This window comes from Oncorhynchus clarkii, chromosome 11, assembly GCF_045791955.1.
Source record: "Oncorhynchus clarkii lewisi isolate Uvic-CL-2024 chromosome 11, UVic_Ocla_1.0, whole genome shotgun sequence".
Classification (NCBI taxonomy): Eukaryota; Metazoa; Chordata; class Actinopteri; order Salmoniformes; family Salmonidae; genus Oncorhynchus; species Oncorhynchus clarkii.
The window spans coordinates 20,921,550-20,943,586 of NC_092157.1; the positions used below are offsets into that span (position 1 = coordinate 20,921,550).

General features: G+C 46.1%; 1 protein-coding gene across 1 annotated transcript in view; it reads left to right on the plus strand.

Moving 5' to 3' along the window:
- Positions 1 to 22,037, plus strand: part of LOC139420345 (rotatin-like) — a 54,875-nt gene that overhangs the window by 25,985 nt on the left and 6,853 nt on the right. Inside the window, exons 22-39 of the mRNA XM_071170342.1 lie at positions 5,048 to 5,235; positions 7,670 to 7,889; positions 9,947 to 10,075; positions 11,049 to 11,159; positions 11,798 to 11,956; positions 12,223 to 12,300; positions 12,675 to 12,864; positions 13,066 to 13,157; positions 15,448 to 15,541; positions 15,849 to 16,050; positions 16,219 to 16,306; positions 16,588 to 16,738; positions 17,109 to 17,246; positions 17,634 to 17,839; positions 18,293 to 18,398; positions 18,813 to 18,904; positions 19,098 to 19,172; positions 19,602 to 19,728. Of these exons, the coding sequence (XP_071026443.1) occupies positions 5,048 to 5,235; positions 7,670 to 7,889; positions 9,947 to 10,075; positions 11,049 to 11,159; positions 11,798 to 11,956; positions 12,223 to 12,300; positions 12,675 to 12,864; positions 13,066 to 13,157; positions 15,448 to 15,541; positions 15,849 to 16,050; positions 16,219 to 16,306; positions 16,588 to 16,738; positions 17,109 to 17,246; positions 17,634 to 17,839; positions 18,293 to 18,398; positions 18,813 to 18,904; positions 19,098 to 19,172; positions 19,602 to 19,728 (2,446 nt within the window). The remainder of the gene's footprint in view (positions 1 to 5,047; positions 5,236 to 7,669; positions 7,890 to 9,946; positions 10,076 to 11,048; positions 11,160 to 11,797; positions 11,957 to 12,222; positions 12,301 to 12,674; positions 12,865 to 13,065; positions 13,158 to 15,447; positions 15,542 to 15,848; positions 16,051 to 16,218; positions 16,307 to 16,587; positions 16,739 to 17,108; positions 17,247 to 17,633; positions 17,840 to 18,292; positions 18,399 to 18,812; positions 18,905 to 19,097; positions 19,173 to 19,601; positions 19,729 to 22,037) is intronic.

Sequence of the window (22,037 nt, forward strand, 5' to 3'; positions counted from 1 at the left end):
CTGGTTAGGGTGAATACATTTTATACGACATGCATGATTTTTTTGTTAACTAGTAAATAGTAGCCTACAGCAAAGTGTTTTTAAATCATTTCTAATTTGTTAACAAATTCTGCTAGTTCGTTTTTGCTACCATGTGGCTTTTAGCTTGCTTGAGCCTGCTAACTGAGGAGTGTTAATTCACCTGTTTCCATACATGCTTCATTTTAGAACATTTATCTTACAAAGGAGTTGTTTAATCTAACTGCTTAACTATTTATCTGTACATGGAATTGTATTTGTTTTTTTTTAACACATTTTTTTCTTATCTTTACAGGAAAATACCACGGGCACTATCTGATGTGTGGAGACATTTCACTGAAGCTAATGTAGAAGGAAAAGCTGTGTACATTTGCAAATACTATTCCCTCCGCAAGGCAATCAAACAAGCTAAGCATCAGTATAGAGACAAAGTAGAGTCGCAATTCAACGGATCAGACACGAGAGGTATGTGGCAGGGTCTACAGTCAATCACGGACTATATAAGGAAAACCAGTTAGGTTAGATTACTTGTTGGATATTACTGCATTGTCTGAACTAGAACCATAAGCATTTCGCTACACTCACATTAACATCTGCTAACCATGTGTATGTGACAAATAAAATTTGATTTGATTTGCCAAATCATTTGAGAAGAATGCAACAAAGATGCAGAATCATCTGGCCAAGTGCATGAAGTTTACCACGCTCACAACCTCTGACAAAAGTCCCTCTACTTCTATTCGAGGTGAAAATGATGACTCATACACCATATTGATAGCAACAGCTCATGGTCCTGCTGGAATCAGATGTTTTTTTTTTTTACCCGATGGAGGAACGTAGTCAGAGAGATGCTGATAAATGTCTTTCTCGAGCTGTGTATGGAACTGGTTCGCCTCTGATGATGCTCACAGGCAATGTGTATTGGAAGATATTTCTGAATGTTCTTCACCCAGCATACACCCCTCCAACCAGTCATGCTTTATCTACTCATTTGCTGGATGCAGAGTTCAACAGAGTTCAAGTGAAGGTCAAGCAAATCATAGAGAAAGCATACTGTATTGCAATCATCTCTGATGGGTGGTCAAAAGGAATAATGGGAAAGGAATAATTAACTACATCATCTCCACCCCACAACCAGTATTCTACAAGAGCAGATACAAGGGACAACAGACACACCGGTCTCTACATTGCAGATGAGCTGAAGGCAGTCATCAATGACCTTGGACCACAGAAGGCATTTGCACTAGTGACAGACAATGCTGTGAACATGAAGGCTGCTTGGTCTAAAGTGGAGGAGTCCTACCCTCACATCACACCCATTGGCTGTGCTGCTCATGCATTGAATCTACTCCTCAGGGACATCATGGCACTGAAAACAATGGATAGACTACAAGAGAGCCAAGGAAATGGTTAGGTATGTGAAGGGTCATCAAGTTATAGCAGCAATCTACCTCACCAAGCAAAGTGAGAAGAATAAGAGCACCACATTGAAGCTGCCCAGCAACACCTGTTGAGGTGGTGTTGTCATCATGTTTGACAGTCTCCTGAAGGGGAAGGAGTCTCTCCAAGAAATGGCCATATCAGTCTGCCGATATGGACAGCCCCATCAAGAGGGTGGATGATGTATTTTGGGAGAGAGTGGTAAGCAGTCTGAAACTCCTGAAACCAATAGCAGTAGCCATTGCGCGGATTAAGGGAGACAATGCCATCCTGTCTGATGTTTAGACTGCTTGCAGATATAAGTTAAGAAATCCATACTGCCCTGCCCACTACACTGTTGCTCCAAGCAGAGGAAACTGCAGTTCTGAAATGCATCAAAAAGCGTGACGACTTCTGCCTGAAGACCATACACGCTTCAGCGTACATGTTGGACCCCAAGTCTGCTGGCAAGAGCATCCTGTCTGGTACTGAGATCAACAAGGTCTATGGTGTCATCACTACTGTGTCCCTCCATCTTGTCCTGGATGAGGGCAAGGTTCTTGGCAGTCTGGTGAAGTACACTTCCAAGCAAGGGCTTTGGGATGGAGATGCAATATGGCAGTTGTGCCAACATATCTCATCAGCCACCTGGTTGAAGGGATTTTGTGAATCTGAGGCTCTTTCCCCTGTTGCCTCCATCATCCTCCAACTCCCACCAACATCAGCCACCTCAGAGCGCAACTGGTCCTTGTTTGGGAACACACACACCAAAGCACACAACAGGCTGACCAATACAAGGGTTGAGAAATTGGTGGCCATCCAGGCAAATTTAGGCTTTTTGATCCTGACAACAAGCCATCCTCAACAAGGTTGGAAAGTGACAGTGAAGACGAGGCCTCAGAGTCTGATGTTCAAGAGGTGGACATTGAGGAAGTCCAGGGAGAAGACATGGAGGCCTGAGAGGAAGACAACTGAAGCTAAGTTTCTAGACTCTCATTTTACAAATGTATGTTGAAAACATTTTTGGGAGATGCGATGGGGTCATTCAATATTTCCTTTCTTTTGCTGTTCAGTGAAATCATCCCTTGTGAATAGTCAACTCATTTAATTAAAGTTCAATTCGTAACAATTTTTTAAAATGATTTCTATTGGAAGGATTTAATCATTTCCAATTATGTCTACTTATGTTAAGGTAAAATGTTTATGTTTCTGTCTCCATATGATATGGTAAATGTATGCAATGCAAAAAACATATACATTTTAAATGGTATAAATTCCCATATATTCCCGTTAATTCCCATATATTCCTGTTAATTCCCACGGAAAGTTTCCATCTCTGAATATTCCCCAAAATGTGCAACCCTAATCAAGACACACCTATTTTATAGCAGATCACATGAATTAATATAACAGAATAAAATAGATCTGAATATTTTTCCAAATGATTAAAGTTGCCAGTGCGAACGGATGCGCATCTTGCACATCTGTAACAGTTTTTCTGAAAGCGTGCTAATTTGAAACAGGGCTTAGCTTGGCGCGTTTTAAAGAAACAAATGTTCAGTGTTACAAACCAAAATCTCTCTCTTCTATGTTGGCCTGAAAACGTTGGATTTTCTGCCTTTTCTTTGGATTTTTCTAAATGGATGAACAATTCCACATTGAACACTGCATGCTGATGAATTACGGCCATGACACACAGTACCAATCAAAGGTTTGGACACACCTACTCAAGGGTTTTTCTTTCCACATTGAACACTGCATGCTGATGAATTACGGCCATGACATACAGTACCAGTCAAAGGTTTGGACACACCTACTCAAGGGTTTTTCTTTCCACATTGAACACTGCATGCTGATGAATTACGGCCATGACATACAGTACCAGTCAAAGGTTTGGACACACCTACTCAAGGGTTTTTCTTTCCACATTGAACACTGCATGCTGATGAATTACGGCCATGACATACAGTACCAGTCAAACGTTTGGACACACCTACTCAAGGGTTTTTCTTTCCACGTTGTAGAATGATAGTGAAGACATCAAAACTATGAAATAACACATGGAATCCAGTAGTAACCAAAAAGGTGTTGAACAAATCAAAGTATATTTTAGATTCTTAAAAGTAGCCACCTTTTGCCTTGGATGACAGCTTTGCACACTCTTGATTCCATATGTGTTATTTCATAGTTTTGATGTCTTCACTATTATTCTAAAATGTAGAAAATAATAAAAACAAAACCTGGAATGAGGATGTGTCCAAACTTTTGACTGGTACTACATGTTTTGTAAGTAAGGCTTAATGATTCTGATGAAAATACTCTTTGTCTTATCAAACTGTATATTTTCAGTGTGGAACCTGTGTATGTTTAGAGGGGTTATAGCATAGGATAACACATTCTAAATGGCTAGTAGTTTGCAAAGTATCCTATTCGGTAAAATAGACGGGACACAATTATTCCAAAACTGCAGCTCGTTGTTGGAACACACCTTTTCCTACTTCAATCAACCAGTCCATTTAGAATCTATGATAAAATTGTTGGCATTTGGCAAGGAATGTAGCTTTTGTGTGCCGTCATTTATTTCTGTAGGCCTAATGGGATCTTGTGTGCAAACGCAGCATGCATTTCTAGAGGGAGCAGTCGGAAAGCAATTGAGTGAGTGAGACACAGAGGGGAAAGGGAATTTAGTGAGAAGAACTGTGTGATGCTTTCCTTGGTAGATGTGCATTTGCAGGACACAACAAAACACATGTACTAATGAAACACTACAGTCAAAGCAAATGAATGTTGCCTTCAAGACACATTTTCATTTTTAGGGGGGATAAGCCCCAAAGCACATTTCTCCAAATACTTTTAGTATGTTTTTATTTGTATTATTTTAATTATATTTTACCCTGCACCTATCACCTTGAAACTCAATGAGAAAAGGATACATATTCATTCTGAATACCTTAATTATACTGAACAAATAAATAAATACAACATTCAACTATTTCATTTTTTTTTAACTGAGTTACAGTTCATACTGTAAATGGAAATCAGTCAATTGAAATAAATTCATTAGGCCCTAATCTATGGTTTTCACATGACTGGGCAGGGGCGCAGCTATGGGTGGGTGGCTTATGGTAGCTCTGTTGGACATTCCTGCAGTCCGCATGCCCATTGCACGCTCCTTCAAATCTTGAGACGTCTGTGGCATTGTGTTATTTGACAAAACTGCAAATTGTAGACTGGCCTTTTGTCAGCAGCGCAAGGTGCACCTGTGTAATGATCATGCTGTTTAATCAGCTTCTTGATATGCCACACCTGTCAGATGGATGGATTATCTTGGCAAAGGAGAAATGCTCACTAACAGGGATGTTAACAAATTTGTGCACTAGATTTGAGAGAAATAATATTTTTGTGCATATGGAACATTTCTGGGATCTTTTATTTCAGCTCCTGAAACATGGGAACAACACTTTACATGTTGCATTTATATTTTTGTTCACTGTAGATTGTAGTTAGTTTATAATGCGTGAGGAGTTGTATACAAGTTGAGCTTTCTTGGATGAAGTAGTGAGACAGTTCAACCTGCAGCATTACCTGCGTGTGTATGTGTTCCATGCAGGAGACCAACTCACTGCTGGACCTGCTGCTCGGCGAGGACTCGCAGACACACACGCCGACACACACGGCGAGTCAGGGAGAGACGGAGGAACTAGTAGAACTGAGGGCCCAGATCAACCAGAGACTACAGAGAGAACTGACAGGGTTCATCAACACATTACTGCACCGCCTCACACACACCACCGACAGGTGCAGTAGAAACATGCACCCCCCCCCCCCCCCCTCTCTCTTTTCCTCTCTAACTGATAAGGCTACCACCTCCAATTGCCAGTCTCTGTACCTCTGGTGTTTATTTGTTAGAGTATGGAGTCATTTGTATGCAAAGCGTGTTCCGTATCGCTCAAGAAAACTGCCTGTAGGCATTTTCTACTTAAGACACATCCACACACATGCAGTACACACACACATGCCGAAATACAGCTACAACACAGAGCTACAAATGTGACTAAGACAAACAGGGTAGACATCTACCCCACAGTTATTCGTTTTCTAGTGTATCTGACTGAACAAACTGTTTGTCATGACTGCTTGTTTAACTGTTGTGTAGAAATAGCTCATTCTAGCATGGTGAGCTGTACTGATAAATGATTACACAAGTGTGTTTTATCACATTGCTATTAAACTACTGTACTCTTCTCATCTTCCTTAGTCAGAAGTGCCTAGGGCCATGGAAGCAGCACCGATGACTTTTCACCGCTAGCTAGCGAGCTTCCCCTGACAGTAGAATTTTTACTGTGTCCCTATGAATACAAAAGCAATTCTCCTCATAAAACATAAATTAAAGAATGATCATTTTTGCCTTTTGGGGTGTGTGAGAGAATGTGCACGTACGTGGTATTATTCACACTGCCTGTGGAGCTTGATTAATGTTTAATACCATGAAATTATAGAAGAGGCTGAACAAAGCTTATGACTGCAGTGGGATGCATTTTTTATATTCTGTGTGGTGATATTCGTATCCATGAGGCTAAGAACAAGCATTTCGCTCCACTACAAACTTTTCGCTACACTCGCAATAACATCTGCTAACCGTGTGTATGTGACCAATACAATTTGATTTGATGTTACTTTCAGTAGGAGCAGCTTGACGTTTTCCTTGATGTTAGTTGTTGGTTATAGATGTTTGTTATTGGTGGCCATATTTGTCTCTGCCCATCTTCCTCTATCACACATCTTCCTCTATTAACTTTCACTCCTCTCTCTCTCCTTCTTTCTTTGTCTGTTTTACCCTCTCTACTCCTCTTTTTACGCATCTCCCTCCCTCCCTGCATCTCCCTCCCTCCCTGCATCTCCCTCCCTCCCTGCATCTCCCTCCCTCCCTGCATCTCCCTCCCTCCCTGCATCTCCCTCCCTCCCTGCATCTCCCTCCCTCCCTGTATCTCCCTCCCTCCCTGTATCTCCCTCCCTCCCTGTATCTCCCTCCCTCCCTCCCTCCCTCCCTCCCTCCCTCCCTCCCTCCCTCCCTACATCTCCCTCTCTCCATCTCCCTCTCTCCCTCCCTCCCTGCATCTCCCTCTCTCCCTCCCTCCCTGCATCTCCCTCCCTCCCTCCCTCCCTGCATCTCCCTCCCTCCCTCCCTCCCTGCATCTCCCTCCCTTCCTCCCTCCCTGCATCTCCCTCCCTTCCTCCCTCCCTGCATCTCCCTCCCTTCCTCCCTCCCTGCATCTCCCTCCCTGCATCTCCCTCCCTTCCTCCCTCCCTGCATCTCCCTCCCTTCCACCCTCCCTGCATCTCCCTCCCTTCCTCCCTCCCTGCGTCTCCCTCCCTTCCTCCCTCCCTGCGTCTCCCCTCCCTTCCTCCCTCCCTGCGTCTCCTCTCTCTCTCCCTGCGTCTCCTCTCTCTCTCTCCCTGCGTCTCCTCTCTCTCTCTCCCTGCGTCTCCTCTCTCCCTGCGTCTCCTCTCCCTCCCTGCGTCTCCTCTCTGCTTCTCCTCTCTCTCCCTGCATCTCCCCTCCCTGCGTCTCCTCTCTCTCTCTCCCTGTGTCTCCTCTCTCTCTCCCTGCGTCTCCCCTCCCTCCCTCCCTCCCTGCATCTCCCCTCCCTCCCTCCCTGCATCTCCCCTCCCTGTGTCTCCTCTCTCTCCCTCCCTGCGTCTCCCCTCCCTCCCTCCCTGCGTCTCCTCTCTCTCTCTCCCTGCGTCTCCTCTCTCTCTCTCCCTGCATCTCCTCTCTCTCTCTCCCTGCATCTCCCCTCCCTCCCTGCATCTCCCTTCCCTGCGTCTCCTCCCTCCCTCCCTGCATCTCCCCTCCCTGCGTCTCCTCTCTCTCTCTCCCTGCGTCTCCTCTCCCTCTCTCCCTGCATCTCCCCTCCCTCCCTCCCTGCATCTCCCTTCCCTGTGTCTCCTCCCTCCCTCCCTGCATCTCCCCTCCCTGCGTCTCCTCCCTCCCTCCCTGCATCTCCCCTCCCTGCGTCTCCCCTCCCTCTCTCCCTGCATCTCCCCTCCCTCCCTCCCTGCATCTCCCCTCCCTGCATCTCCCCTCCCTGTGTCTCCTCTCTCCCCCTCCCTGCATCTCCCCTCCCTGTGTCTCCTCTCTCTCCCTCCCTGCATCTCCCCTCCCTGCGTCTCCTCCCTCCCTCCCTGCATCTCCCCTCTCACCCTGCATCTCCTCTCTCTCCCCCAACAGGTTTTGCTTGGCGCTGACAGGGCCCTTCGAGAGCCAGCTGGCAGTGCGGTTTCTCCAGTGCCTGCGGGTGTCAGACGCCCCACGCTTCTACGGCCTCCCGAGTCTGGAGAGGAATCTGCTGGGCATGGTCAGCCTCACGGCCCAACCCGGCTGGAGCTCACACTGTCCCACCATGGAGCCCCAGTCTCTCTGCACCAAGTACCTCAGTGGACTACTGGAGGTGTGTGTGATCGGTGCAGAAGGGAGTGTGTGACGTGCTCTGTGGCCTCCACAAATTAGTCAAAGTGAAAATGAGTTATTTGTAGTGAAATATCAGCCCTCTAGAAATTGAGGAAGAAAATACATTTTGTAATGAATTAAATCCAACTACAACCTGCTCCTGAACATGAATAAATATACAGACTACAACACGGTAAATTGTTGATGAGAAATCATCCCAGCTGGTTCCATCTGGTTCTACCCATAGCCAAGAATAGCAGAGCACTGTCCTGTTCAGATAAGCATAGTAGTGGTCAGTGTAGCTTAGTTCACCATGAGAACACATGGCACAACCTAGTTTGGCATTGCCTGGGACAGTCTAAAAAAACAGCATAGCTCACAACAGCCTTAGTATGGTCCAGTACAACCTAGCCTGACACAGATGATTCCAAGTTTTGGCCTCTTACCTTGACTCCCTCATACCTCACCCCCTGTCTCTCCCAGTGCTCTATGGCCCTTAGGGTGCTTTTCATCTGGCCTTGGCCTCTCACCTTGACTCCCCCATACCTCACCCCCTGTCTCTCCCAGTGCTCTGTGGCCCTTAGGGTGCTTTTCATCTGGCCTTGGCCTCTCACCTTGACTCCCCCATACCTCACCCCCTGTCTCTCCCAGTGCTCTGTGGCCCTTAGGGTGCTTTTCATCTGGCCTTGGCCTCTCACCTTGACTCCCCCATACCTCACCCCCTGTCTCTCCCAGTGCTCTGTGGCCCTTAGGGTGCTTTTCATCTGGCCTTGGCCTCTCACCTTGACTCCCCCATACCTCACCCCCTGTCTCTCCCAGTGCTCTATGGCCCTTAGGGTGCTTTTCATCTGGCCTTGGCCTCTCACCTTGACTCCCCCATACCTCACCCCCTGTCTCTCCCAGTTCTCTATGGCCCTTAGGGTGCTTTTCATCTGGCCTTGGCCTCTCACCTTGACTCCCCCATACCTCACCCCCTGTCTCTCCCAGTGCTCTATGGCCCTTAGGGTGCTTTTCATCTGGCCTTGGCCTCTCACCTTGACTCCCCCATACCTCACCCCCTGTCTCTCCCAGTTCTCTATGGCCCTTAGGGTGCTTTTCATCTGGCCTTGGCCTCTCACCTTGACTCCCCCATACCTCACCCCCTGTCTCTCCCAGTTCTCTATGGCCCTTAGGGTGCTTTTCATCTGGCCTTGGCCTCTCACCTTGACTCCCCCATACCTCACCCCCTGTCTCTCCCAGTTCTCTATGGCCCTTAGGGTGCTTTTCATCTGGCCTTGGCCTCTCTCCTTGACTCCCCCATACCTCACCCCCTGTCTCTCCCAGTGCTCTGTGGCCCTTAGGGTGCTTTTCATCTGGCCTTGGCCTCTCTCCTTGACTCCCCCATACCTCACCCCCTGTCTCTCCCAGTGCTCTATGGCCCTTAGGGTGCTTTTCATCTAGCATTGGCCTCTCACCTTGACTCCCCCATACCTCACCCCCTGTCTCTCCCAGTGCTCTATGGCCCTTAGGGTGCTTTTCATCTAGCCTTGGCCTCTCTCACTCACCTCTCTGTTTGCAGGCTAATCAAAGCTAAGGTCCCAGCTGCATTTAAGACTCATGCACTGAATAAAACCTTTGAATTAATGAACACAGACTGTTGATTGCATCACTGGGCTCAGTGCCCTGTTCCCTTCTAGTCCCGAGCAGGGTTTGGGTCATGAGTAAAGATTTGAATTTCGGTTTACTTCCTGATTTGACTTAATTAGTAATACTGTTGAGATATTGTTGTCCTTCCCCTAGCATCGGCTCTGAATGGGTTTCGTATTGGGCAGGGCTCTACAGTGCAACCATTTTATCCGCATACAGTATGTGCTTAAATATTTTGCTGTGCAACTTGGAATTCTTATTTAGGAACACCAGTGCATGTATAAAAATGAAAGATTCTAGCTTTATTACAAAAATGTTTAGCCTTGTGCGCCTAAATTTCAATGTGTGTGCCTAGATTTCTCAACTTAAGCTCAGCGTAGAACCCTGTTGGGAATGAGTAGTTGTGATGTTGACCCTTGTGTCATCCTCTAGGTGATCTCGTCATTCTACGTGGAGTGGGGGGGTAACTCCATGTCCTTCATGGGGAAAGGAGTCACCAAGAATGCTGTCATCTGTCTGCTTCACTTGTCCCATGAGATGATGGCCCAGAACAAAGACAAGGTCAGCAACCCAGCCAGAACTGCACTGATTGCCTTTCTACGCTAAAGGCAAAGAAGATTTTTAATTGTGAAATGTGTACTGAACAAAAATATAAACGCGACATGCAACAATTTTAAAAGATTTTACTGAGTTACAGTTCATAGAAGGAAATCAGTCAATTGAAATAAATAAATTAGACCCTAATTTATGGATTTCACATGACTGGGCAATGGGCGCAGCCATGGGTGGGCCCAACCACTTAGGAGCCAGGCCCACCCACTGGGGAGCCAGGCCCAGCTAATCAGAATAAGGTTTTCCACAGAAAAGGGCTTTATTAGATAGAAATATTCTTCAGCCGATCCCGCAGGTGAAGAAGCCAGATGTAGAGTCCTGGGCTGTCATGGTTACGTGTGGTCTGCGGTTGTGAGGCCAGTTGGACGTACTGCCAAATTCTCTAAAATGTCATTGGAGGCAAAATTATGATAGAGAAATGAACTTTCAATTCTCTGGCAACAAGCTCTGTTGGACATTCCTGCAGTCAGCATGCCAATTGCACACTCCCTCAAAACTTGACATTGTGTTGTGTGACAAAACTTCACATTTTAATGGCCTTTTATTGTCCCCAGCAACCGGTGCACCTGTGTAATGATCATGCTGTTTAATCAGCTTCTTGATATGCCACACCTGTCAGATGGATGGATTATCTTGGCAAAGCAGAAAAGCTCACTATCAGGGATGTAATCAAATTTGTGCACAGAATTTTAGAGAAATAAGCTTTTTGTGCGTATGGAAAATCTCTGGGATCTTTTATGTCAGCTCCTGAAACATGGGACCAAGATTTTACATGTTGTGTTTATATTTTCGTTCAGTATATTAGTAGAGTAAATGTGTTAATGTGTGCTTCCTGCATGGAGATGTTTCTCCTTTTGTTTGTACATCAGTCTGGATTTCTGGAGATATGACTATTTTCTGTTTTTGTGTTGATCTATTTCAGGACTTCATTTCCCAGTGGTCTTTGGGTCAGGAGGCGGGGTCTGATGACCCCAGTGGGTCACAGCTGGGCCTTGCCTGGCTCATACCTCTGTGGGTGGACAGAGACCCGGAGGTAACATACACTCAATGACTGTCAACTTGTATAAGAACAAGCAAGAAAAATAAAATGTGAGAGTAAGAAGTACAAGTTATTATTTCATGGAAACAGTTTGTCAAATTCCGTCTGGAGTTGTGGAGAGACATTCAGGCAAAAGTTTGTATTGCTTCTCTCTGCTCCAAAGTTTCTGTTATTAAACCGGTGCTCCTTCCTAGACTTTCTGAGGGACACCGTGAACTCCTACGCTTGAGTTCACAAGCACTGACAATGAAAAGCAAAGGGCAATGTCTCCTCTTTCTCGCTCTCTCTCCATCTGTAAGTTATCTCTATAAGTAAATGTGAAAAAATTCCCTTGACAAGTAGGATCTTTTTCTGTGTGGATCACAGCAAATGCCAGAGTGACAGTGAAAATATCCAAGACATTTCTGGAACAGTGTCTTTGTGACTTTGGGGACCCCAGGGGTGTCAGACAGGTACCTTTTTTATCTATCTGCTGTTGTATTCACACCCAAACCCTTGGCTCTCTGTCTTTTCCTTTCTCTCTCCTCGCCCTCCGCTTTTCCCTTCCCACCACTCTTTTAACCCTCCCCTCCTCTCTCACACCCCTCTCCCCCCTGCTGCCTTATCCCACTTACCTTCCATCCCCTCTCCAGGTGAGGTTTGCCAGCCTGGGTGTGGGCTCTGCCCTGTCCTCTGTGCCCAGTGGATGCCAGTCTCTGAGTAGCAGCTGTCATAATATCAGTGGAGGTCTGTGGGGAACCCTGCTCAACATCCTCCTGGACCAGCAAGAGACCACCATGGTCCGCAGAGAGGTACTGAACACCTACGCCTGTTTGCTAACCACTAAGCCATAGAGAGAGTTTGGGCATTGTGGTTTAAAGCAGAATGCATAATAATGCTCTTAGCATGCCACGGCATATTGACCAATAACCGTTCCAGACAATACATTTGTAAAACAGACATAGGACAACTTTACTCCATCAACAAGTTTAAAGTAAAGTCCTTGCAGTACCAGCTAAGTATGTCTAGATGGCAGTGTTGTTGATGTTCTTGTCTCATCTTCTGTGTGTTTCTCAAGGCGGTGTTTATCCTCCAGAACCTACTGGTGATGCCCATGCCTGCCACAGCTGACCAGGTCACTGACTCTACCTGGCAGGTCAGTGGCATTTGGTTATGTTTTGTTGTGGTATGTTGTTTTTAGTTATCCTGGTACTGACATACTGTAGGTTAATTCATGAGCTCCCAAGTGGTGCAGTGGTCTAAGGCACTGCATCTCAGTGCTAGAGGTGTCACTACAGACCCTGGTTCGATTCCAGGCTGTATCACTTGAGGCCATAATTGGGAGTCCCATAGGGTGGCGCACAATTGGCCCAGCGTCGTCTGGGTTTGGCTGGGGTAGGCAGTCATTTTAAAGAAGAACTAGTTCTTATCTGACTTGCTTAGTTAAATAAAGGTTCAATTAAAAAATGGAGTTACATAGTAATTACCATGTTTTCATCTCTCCCTCTCCTCTCCTCCCTCTCTCCATAGAGTCCGTGTGTCCATGATGAGTCTTCAGGTGTATGTCTGGTGGGTCTCCAAGCCCTACAGGCTCTGCTCTACCACTGTCAGTTCTTCCAGCACACTGCCCTCATGGCCACAGCCTGCTACAGAGGCAGGTACACCTTCGACCTGCAACCCTCAGCCAGGGACCCCGGCCCACAGGACAGCACCACTGAAGGTCCTGGGACTGCACCTGTCCATTCTTCTGTCAGTCTGTCTAGCCATTAGGTTGTTCAATCAGTGATTCAGTCAGAGTGAATCTGAAATCAAGTGTTATTGTGGTAAACGGGAAAAGTATTTTGTTTATTGGCCTGTAGCCTTCTTTTTTTTTCTTGCATGATGTTGTTTGTGATGATGCCCTGTCTGTCTGTCTATTTAGATGCGGATGACTCCCTGAGGTTGTGGAGACCTAACCGAGTCCCAGTGAATCCTAGCAGGGCCTCTGGCTCCCTGTCCACCTCCAGCACTCTGGTGCGTAAAGTACTGCAGGTCTGGTGGCTCAAGGCCCATTCATAGACTGTAATCCTCTTAGGTTGCAGCTTAACACTGGGTCCACTTGACCACTAGAAACCATTCAAATCAAATGTTATTTGTAACATGTGCCGTATACCACCGGTGTAGGTAGACCTTACTGTGAAATGCTGACTTACAAGCCTTTAACCAACAATACAGTTCAAGAAATAGAGTTAAGAAAATATTTACTAAATTAACTAAAGTAATTTTTAAAATAAAAAGTAACACAATAAAATAATGAGGCTATGTACAGGGGATACTGGTACCGGGTCAATGTGTGGGGGGGGTACAGACTAGTCAAGGTCATTTGTACGTGTAGGTAGGGGTGAAGTGACTATGGATAGATAATAAACAGCGAGTAGCAGCAGTGTAGGTATGGGTGAAGTGACTATGAATAGATAGTAAACAGTGACTAGCAGCAGTGTACATGTAGGTAGGGGTGAAGTGACTATGGATAGATAATAAACAGCGAGTAGCAGCAGTGTAGGTAGGGGTGAAGTGACTATGAATAGATAGTAAACAGTGACTAGCAGCAGTGTACATGTAGGTAGGGGTGAAGTGACTATGGATAGATAATAAACAGCGAGTAGCAGCAGTGTACATGTAGGTAGGGGTGAAGTGACTATGTATAGATAATAAACAGCGAGTAGCAGCAGTGTATATGTAGGTAGGGGTGAAGTGACTATGGATAGATAGTAAACAGTGACTAGCAGCAGTGTACATGTAGGTAGGGGTGAAGTGACTATGGATAGATAATAAACAGTGAGTAGCAGCAGTGTACATGTAGGTAGGGGTGAAGTGACTATGTATAGATAATAAACAGAGTAGCAGCAGTGTACATGTAGGTAGGGGTGAAGTGACTATGGATAGATAATAAACAGAGTAGCAGCAGTGTACATGTGGGTAGGGGTGAAGTGACTATGGATAGATAATAAACAGTGAGTAGCAGCAGTGTATATGTAGGTAGGGGTGAAGTGACTATGGATAGAAAATAAACAGTGAGTAGCAGCAGTGTACATGTAGGTAGGGGTGAAGTGACTATGGATAGATAAACCGTGACTAGCAGCAGTGTACATGTGGGTAGGGGTGAAGTGACTATGGATAGATAATAAACAGCGAGTAGCAGCAGTGTATATGTAGGTAGGGGTGAAGTGACTATGGATAGAAAATAAACAGCGAGTAGCAGCAGTGTAAAAGCAAAGGGGAGGTCAATGTAAATAGTCCAGGTGGTCATTCGCTGTGTTATGGCTTGGGGGTAGAAGCTATTAATAAGGAGGCTTTTGGTACCGTTTGCCGTACGGTAAGCAGAAAGAACCGTCTGTGACTTGGGTGGCTGGAATTTTTGACAACTTTTTGGGCTTTCCTCTGACATTGCCTAGTGTATATCTCCTGGATGGCAGGAAGCTTGGTCCCTGTGATGTACTGGGCTGTACGCACTACCCTCTGTAGCTTCTCACAGTCGGATGCCGAGCATTTGCTATACCAGGCAGTGATACAACCGGTCAGGATGCTCTCAATGGTGCAGCTGAGAACTTTTTGAGGATCTGGGGACCCGTGCCAAATCTTTTCAGTCTCCTGAGAAGGAAAGGGTGTTGTCGTGGCCGCTTCACGACGGTCTTGGTGTGTTTGTACCATGATAGTTCGTTGGTGATGTGGACACCAAGGAATCTTGAAACTCTCGACCCGCTCCACTACAGCCCCGTCGACGTGAATGGGGGCCTGCTCGGCTGTCCTTTTCCTCTAGTCCACGATCAGCTCCTTTGTCTTGCTCACATTGAAGGAAAGGTTGTAGTCCTGTCACCAGTGCCAGGTCTCTGACCTCCTCCCTATAGGCTGTCTCATCGTTGTCGGTGATCAGGCCTACCACTGTTGTGTTGTCAGCAAATGTAATGATGGTGTTGAAGTCGTGCTTGGCCATGCAGTCGGGGGTGAACAGAGAGTACAGGATGGGTCTAAGCATGCACCCCTGAGGGGTCCCCGTGTTGAGGATCAGCATGGCAGATGTGTTGTTACCTACCCTTATCACCTGGGGACGACCCGTCAGGAAGTCCAGAATCCAGTTGCAAAGGGAGGTGAACGCTGAGCTGTTTTCAATGAACAGCATTCTCACGTAGGTATTCCTTTTGTCCAGACGGGAAAGGGCAGTGTGGACGGCGATTGAGATTGTGTCAACTGTGGATCTGTGATTTAAACACATTGTCTTATTGAAGTGTTTTTTTTTTTTGTGTGATTGTTTTGTTTTCAACAGATCATACCTGGAGGCTCAAGGCTTCAATCCCCTGTGCCCACCTCTCTCAATGCTACTGCACAAGATACACCCGCTAGCAGACTGATGGCTCAAGGTATGTGTGTGTGTGTTTGTATATATAGTGTAGCTAAATGTGAACAGGTTTTATATACAGATCTCATGTAGCACCAAACAAATTAAGAGTCAGAGTTAAAGGAACCATCTCATGCACAGTTCCTCATATCAAGACCAACCATGACAGTGAATTTATATATACAGACTATGCCTCTACACACCAATTTTTGGTATGGTGTATGTTTCGACCCCTATGTCTCCCGTCCATCTTTGCTCCTCTTTCCTGTATTGTCGATCAGTGACACAGACAGCAATGTTAATATCTGCTCCCCTATTTTACTCTGCAGGTCAGAGTGACACAGACACCATTGACTCTGTCCTCTCCCAGGACTCCAGACTGGCTGACCCTGCTCCTGACCCCACCTGTGTCATTGTAACGCCAGACCTTTTATCGGCACTCTGCGGCCTCCTGGCCAACCTGTTAGCCGTGCTACCGGAGTTCACCCTCTCAGCCCTCACACACAGCCAGCTCTTCCAATCACTGGCCAGGTCAGAGGTCAAATAAACACTATCGCACTAGTCTCACTATCCCAATTACTGGCCAAATCAAATACAGTCTTTGGAGCACTGGCCATCCACAATACAATTTACAGTGATGAATTTGTCCTGTCCGAAGGGATGGACTTAAACCCTGTTTCTGTTTCCTGTGTGTTCTAGTTTGGTGGACGCAGCAGCCATAGAGAGATGTCTGGGTGAGCTGAAGACTAACGCACTACCAGGAGACCAGGAGGACATTAAACGGCAGGTAACTGGGTTACATCATTTAGTACCAATGAATGCTTCAACGTAAGATTCACATTATCTCTATAGAGCATGTTGTTGTAGTGAGAGCAGCACAGGTTGTGTAGGAGGGTTGAGGCCCATGAGAACCCTGTGGTTGAGATGGTGGCAGATTGGAGAGTGACACGAAAGGGGTGATTTCATGCTTTCACTTGGTAGGAAATATTTTGATTTCACATCTACCCACTGACACTGCCTCAGGATGTGTGTACGTATCAATTTGTTTGTGTCTCTCTCATCCCCCAGGTCCTGACCCTGCTCAAGTTCCTGTCCAGCTTCTCTAAGTTCCTGAAGTCATGTTTCATTCTGAGCTCAGATCTGATTGGTCAGATGGACTTCCTGAAACCGCTACTGGCCAATCTCTTCACTGTCCTCACACTTGATACCAAGGACTTGGGTAAGAATCTCGCTTTTGGGATAGGAATGACTCCTAACCTAACCGTAGACACAACATATGTGTACTGTCACCATTGACTGGACATCATGGTTACAACTGCTATAATACCATTCTTATGGCAGGCATCCTTACATGGCATTGAAAGTCAGGCCACTTTCCAGCTGAATGTATCATAATGAAGTGGTGTTCAGTGTTCTTTCATTATCTGAAGTCATAATTAAAAGTGTATAAGATCCCCAATGGAAGCTTGTAATAATCTATTCACACCTTTTGTTGGTATCTTGTTTAATGAAGGCCTCTTCAGCTTCTCAGCTCGTACTCCAATCTCGTGTGTGTGTGTGTGTGTGTGTGTGTTTTCTGGACCTCTCAGGCGATGGTACCCGTGGTGCTGTGTGTGTTTGCTGGACAGACGTGTTGATGCTTCTGGCTACTGTGGTGAGGCAGGATGGCTCTGCAGCCTACCAATCTCTCTCTGCTGCACTAGGGAGACGCTGGAACACATTCACAGGTATACACATACAGCTACTGACTGTGTGTTGGACATATGCTAGGACCTCAGGGAGCATGCAGTACATCCATCGTTCCTCCTCATCATCTTCCTCTCTGTGTCTAATGGGGCTGCAGGGAAATCTGATGATCCCTGTGAAAGATTAATGCTGTGTGTGTGTGTATTTGTGATTGATTACATTGTGTGTTATGTAGACAGAAATGCCTGAGGCGTGAATGAGTCACACTGTCTGTGTAAAGGGATTTCAGGATTTGGTTTTACTGGGCTGCAGGATGTTGATTCATTCATACAAAAGTAAAATATCCACTAACCCATTTTGTGTGTGTGTGTGCGCATACGCATCCAGTATGTGTGTTAATCTGCGTCTGTATCTGTGCCTACCTCCAGCCACGTTGTCAGTGTGTGTGGACCAGTCGTTCAGTGACCCTCCCCTCCATGCTGCGGTACTACAGTTCCTGTGTGTCGTCCTGTCTGAGGAGGCCAAGAGACGACCCCTAGAGGTCACCACCCTGAACCCGGACCTCCAGCTGACCCCTCTGTCTGAGGCCCTGAACGGCGTCTCCGGTGGACAGCTCTGTGAACTATTACTGGAGGTAACAGAATCTGACTTGCGCGCGTGCGCGCACACACACACACATTTTGATTGGTCTAAAGCTATTCTGGAGTGCAGCAGGCACTGCTTCTGGAGTGCAGCAGGCACTGCTTCTGGAGTGCAGCAGGCACTGCTTCTGGAGTGCAGCAGGCACTGCTTCTGGAGTGCAGCAGGCACTGCTTCTGGAGTGCAGCAGGCACTGCTTCTGGAGTGCAGCAGGCACTTCATGTTTTTGATTGAACCATTCTGGAAGACCTGGTGTGTTGCATTTAGGCAATCACTGAACTGATCAATTAGCTGAGTTGTTCAGGTGTGGTGCCTTGCTGGAGCAAAGAACAGGGTTCCCTACCACTGATCTAGAGCACTGGGATATTAGATGGATTAACATGTTGTCAATACTCTGGAAGTTTCGGTCAGGTTTTGTATCACCTGTTGCATTGTTTTGTGTTGTCAGAGTTTTGAGAAGCGTGCGTTCCAGGACCCAGTGAAGAAGACGACAGCTAAAGCCCTCATGGCTCTACTGGCCTGCAGTTCCACTGCTCAGAACCACGCTGCTCAAGGTACTGGAACACACTGGTCAGAACTACACTGCTCAAGGTACTGGAACACACTGGTCAGAACCACACTGCTAAAGGTACTGGAACACACTGGTCAGAACCACACTGCTAAAGGTACTGGAACACACTGGTCAGAACCACACTGCTCAAGGTACTGGAACACACTGGTCAGAACCACACTGCTAAAGGTACTGGAACACACTGGTCAGAACCACACTGCTAAAGGTACTGGAACACACTGTTCAGTAGAGCTAATTTACAGTAGGATGGGCGTAATACTCTAGCCTCTACCAAGAGGTCTGTACTTTTATGCAACAAGAGGCAGTGAACAAACGCGCCCTGGTCCGGCTACTATACCCTAGGAGTTATTGTTGTTATGATTGACCGCTCTCTCACTGTCTCTGTGTCTGTGTGTAGCTGGTTTGATTGACAGCTGTGTGGAGCAGATGAAACTGATGCACAGCCACCTCCACATGGAGTCAGTCAGACCTGGCAGAGGAAGGAGGAAGGTGAGCCTTTACACACTTAACAACACCATAACAACATGTTTTCATTGTCTCAGCCTTCAGATGATGTGTGCTGTGTTGGTATAGGCTATTGGGTGATCTTGTCTTGACTGAAAATGTGTCTAAGATGGAGACGGTGCTATCTGTTATTGGTTAGAGTGGATCATTTAACAAGTTGCATCTTCTCCCCCACCAGGAGAGCTATATGAAGGAAATAAAGATGTCTCTGGAAATCCTCAGGAACAGTCTTTACCAGAACAGCCAATCGAAAGTGAGAACCCTGCCGTTTTAATCCGCTCCTGATAGGTTTTTAATGAAAGCCATTCTACTGGTGCTGACTGTGTCTGGAATGAGATTTGGCCCTAACGATTATGACTCTGTTGAGGTCTGAGTGTTTTTATCCTCTTAAACGTCAATGTAGAATGATTGGCCATATTGGCTGCTCTAAATGTCATAGACAGTAATTGCCTCATCCACTCAGCAGTAGTTATATTGAGATGGGAAAGGCCCTTCATGTAGTTGTTCATGTAATTGTGGACTTTGTACTTTACATCCTTATGTGTTTCTATGTGCTTGGTTAGCAGAATGTGTTGCCAATCACTTAACTTATGAGTGTGTCATACTGTCAATTAGCATGTGTTCATAATATTACATCCAAAGATTATCCAATCGGGTGGATATTGTGTGTGTTTCTCCTCAGGCTGTGGCCACTGACTGTCGATTGGCTGCTGTGCTGCACGCCCTTTGGCCTTGGTTCTTATTGGATGATGCTGCTATGGAGGCGGTCCTGGAACTGCTGTGTGTCTACACAGCCAACTGTACCACAGGTGTGTGTGTGTGTGTGTGTGTGTGTGTGTGTGTGTGTGTGGGTGTGTGTGTGTGGGTGTGTGTGTGGGGGTGTGTGTGTGGGGGTGGTTCAGTGCCTGGCCCGTGCCTTCCATTCCCCCAGACTGTGGTCAGGGATCTGACTGAGTCATACACTCTCACACACACTGAGACCCATTGTCTCTCCTGAAGACCATTTACACACACTTTGTTCCACTGTGTAAGCCTAGTGCCAGTCACAATAGGAACACTGTCACTGTGCTAGAGCAGGCTGCATTAAATCATTACTATGAGTACAGTATTCTAGGCTGTGGACCAGCAGGGTATTCACAAGGGAATCGCAATGCATCACTATGTCTCCTGAGGCATTGATATTCTAGTCTGTGAGAGAGAAACAGAGGTATGCTGTGAAAAGCAGGCTACACAACTTACAGCAAAATGGAGAAAGAAGCGCTGTAAAGGGTAGAGGAAGTTTAGCTTTGATAAAGCTGTTTCCTTCCAGGTTCTCTAAATATGGGTGTTTGTAGCGTGCCAGTTAGATTTACACGCTAGGGGGTTATTATGGGTGTTTGTAGAGCCCTAGTTAGATTTAGAAGCTAGGGGGTTATTATGGGTGTTTGTAGAGCCCTAGTTAGATTTAGAAGCTAGGGGGTTATTATGGGTGTTTGTAGAGCCCTAGTTAGATTTAGAAGCTAGGGGGTTATTATGGGTGTTTGTAGAGCCCTAGTTAGTTTTAGAAGCTAGGGGGTTATTATGGGTGTTTGTAGCGTGCCAGTTAGATTTACAAGCTAGCGGGTTATTATGGGTGTTTGTAAAGTGCCAGTTAGATTTACAAGCTAGGGGGTTATTATGGGTGTTTGTAGAGCCCTAGTTAGATTTAGAAGCTAGGGGGTTATTATGGGTGTTTGTAGCGTGCCAGTTAGATTTACAAGCTAGGGGGTTATGCTGTTTGTTTTGTACCTGTGTTTGTCTCTGAGATGCCACCTTTGAAGTGTGTGTGTGTGTGTGTGTGTGTGTGTGTTTTGCTCTACAGCCACGCTTAAGCTCCCGCTGTGAAGCAATACCAATCAGTCATGTCGAGCCCAGCGTTTCCTAAAGGTTAGCCTAACAGCAGGTGTGTGTTCAGACTGCATGACGCCGGCCTTTAAATTACACCTACAATACTAGCTTTCACAGATTTCAAAACAATCTCAACATAATATTATCTTTAATGAAGCCTGATTAAGAACATTTTGAGTTGTGAATGCTACACTATTTGAGAAAATGTACATGAATGTACAAAAATGTAAATGCAATATGTGACAATTTCAAAGATTTGAATGAGTTACAGTTCATATAAGGAAATCATTCAGTTTAAATACATAAATTAGGCACTAATCTATGGATTTCACATGACCTGGCACGGGCCATGGGTGGGCCTGGGAGGGTATAGGCCCACCCACTTGGGAGCCAGGCCCAGCTAATCAGAATTAGTTTTTCCCTACAAAAGAGCTTTATTACAGACACAAATACCCCTCAGCACCCCCTCAGACGATCTCTGCGGGTGAAGAAGCCGGATGTCCCACGCTGGCGTGGTTACACATGGTCTGCGGTTCTGAGGCCGGTTGGACTTACTGCCAAATTCTCTAAAACGAGGTTGTAGACTGCTTATGGCAGCAAAATGAACTTTCAATTCTCTGGCAAAAGCTCTGGTGGACATTCCTGCAGTCATCATGCCAATTGCATGCTCCCTCAAAACATGAGACATCTATGGTATTGTGTTGTGTGACAAAACTGAACATTTTAGTGGCCTTTTATTGTCCCCGGCACAAGGTGCACTTATGTATTGACCGTGCTGTTTAATCAGTTTATTGATATGCCACACTTGACAGGTGGATGGATTATCTTGGCAAAGGAGAAATGTTCATTTATATAGCTCTTTCAGTAGCTCTTACATCAGCAGATGTCACAAAGTGCTAATACAGAAACTCAGACTAAAACCCCAAACAGCAAGCAATGCAGATGTAGAAACACAGTGGCTAGGAAAAACTCCCTTGAAAGGCAGAAACCTAGAGAGGAACCAGGCTCTGAGGGATGGCCAGTCCTCTTTTGGCTGTCATGTGGAGATAAGTCTACATGACCGTTAATGCCAGATCATTCTTCAAGATGTTCAAACGTTCATAGATGACCAGCACCCTCTACAACATTGATTGTAGAGGGTGCAACAGGTCAGCACCTCAGGAGTAAATGTCAGTTGGCTTTTCGTAGCCGAGTATTCAGTGGTAGAGAGAGGGAGAGTTGAAAACAGCAGGTCTGGGACAAGGTAAGCCGT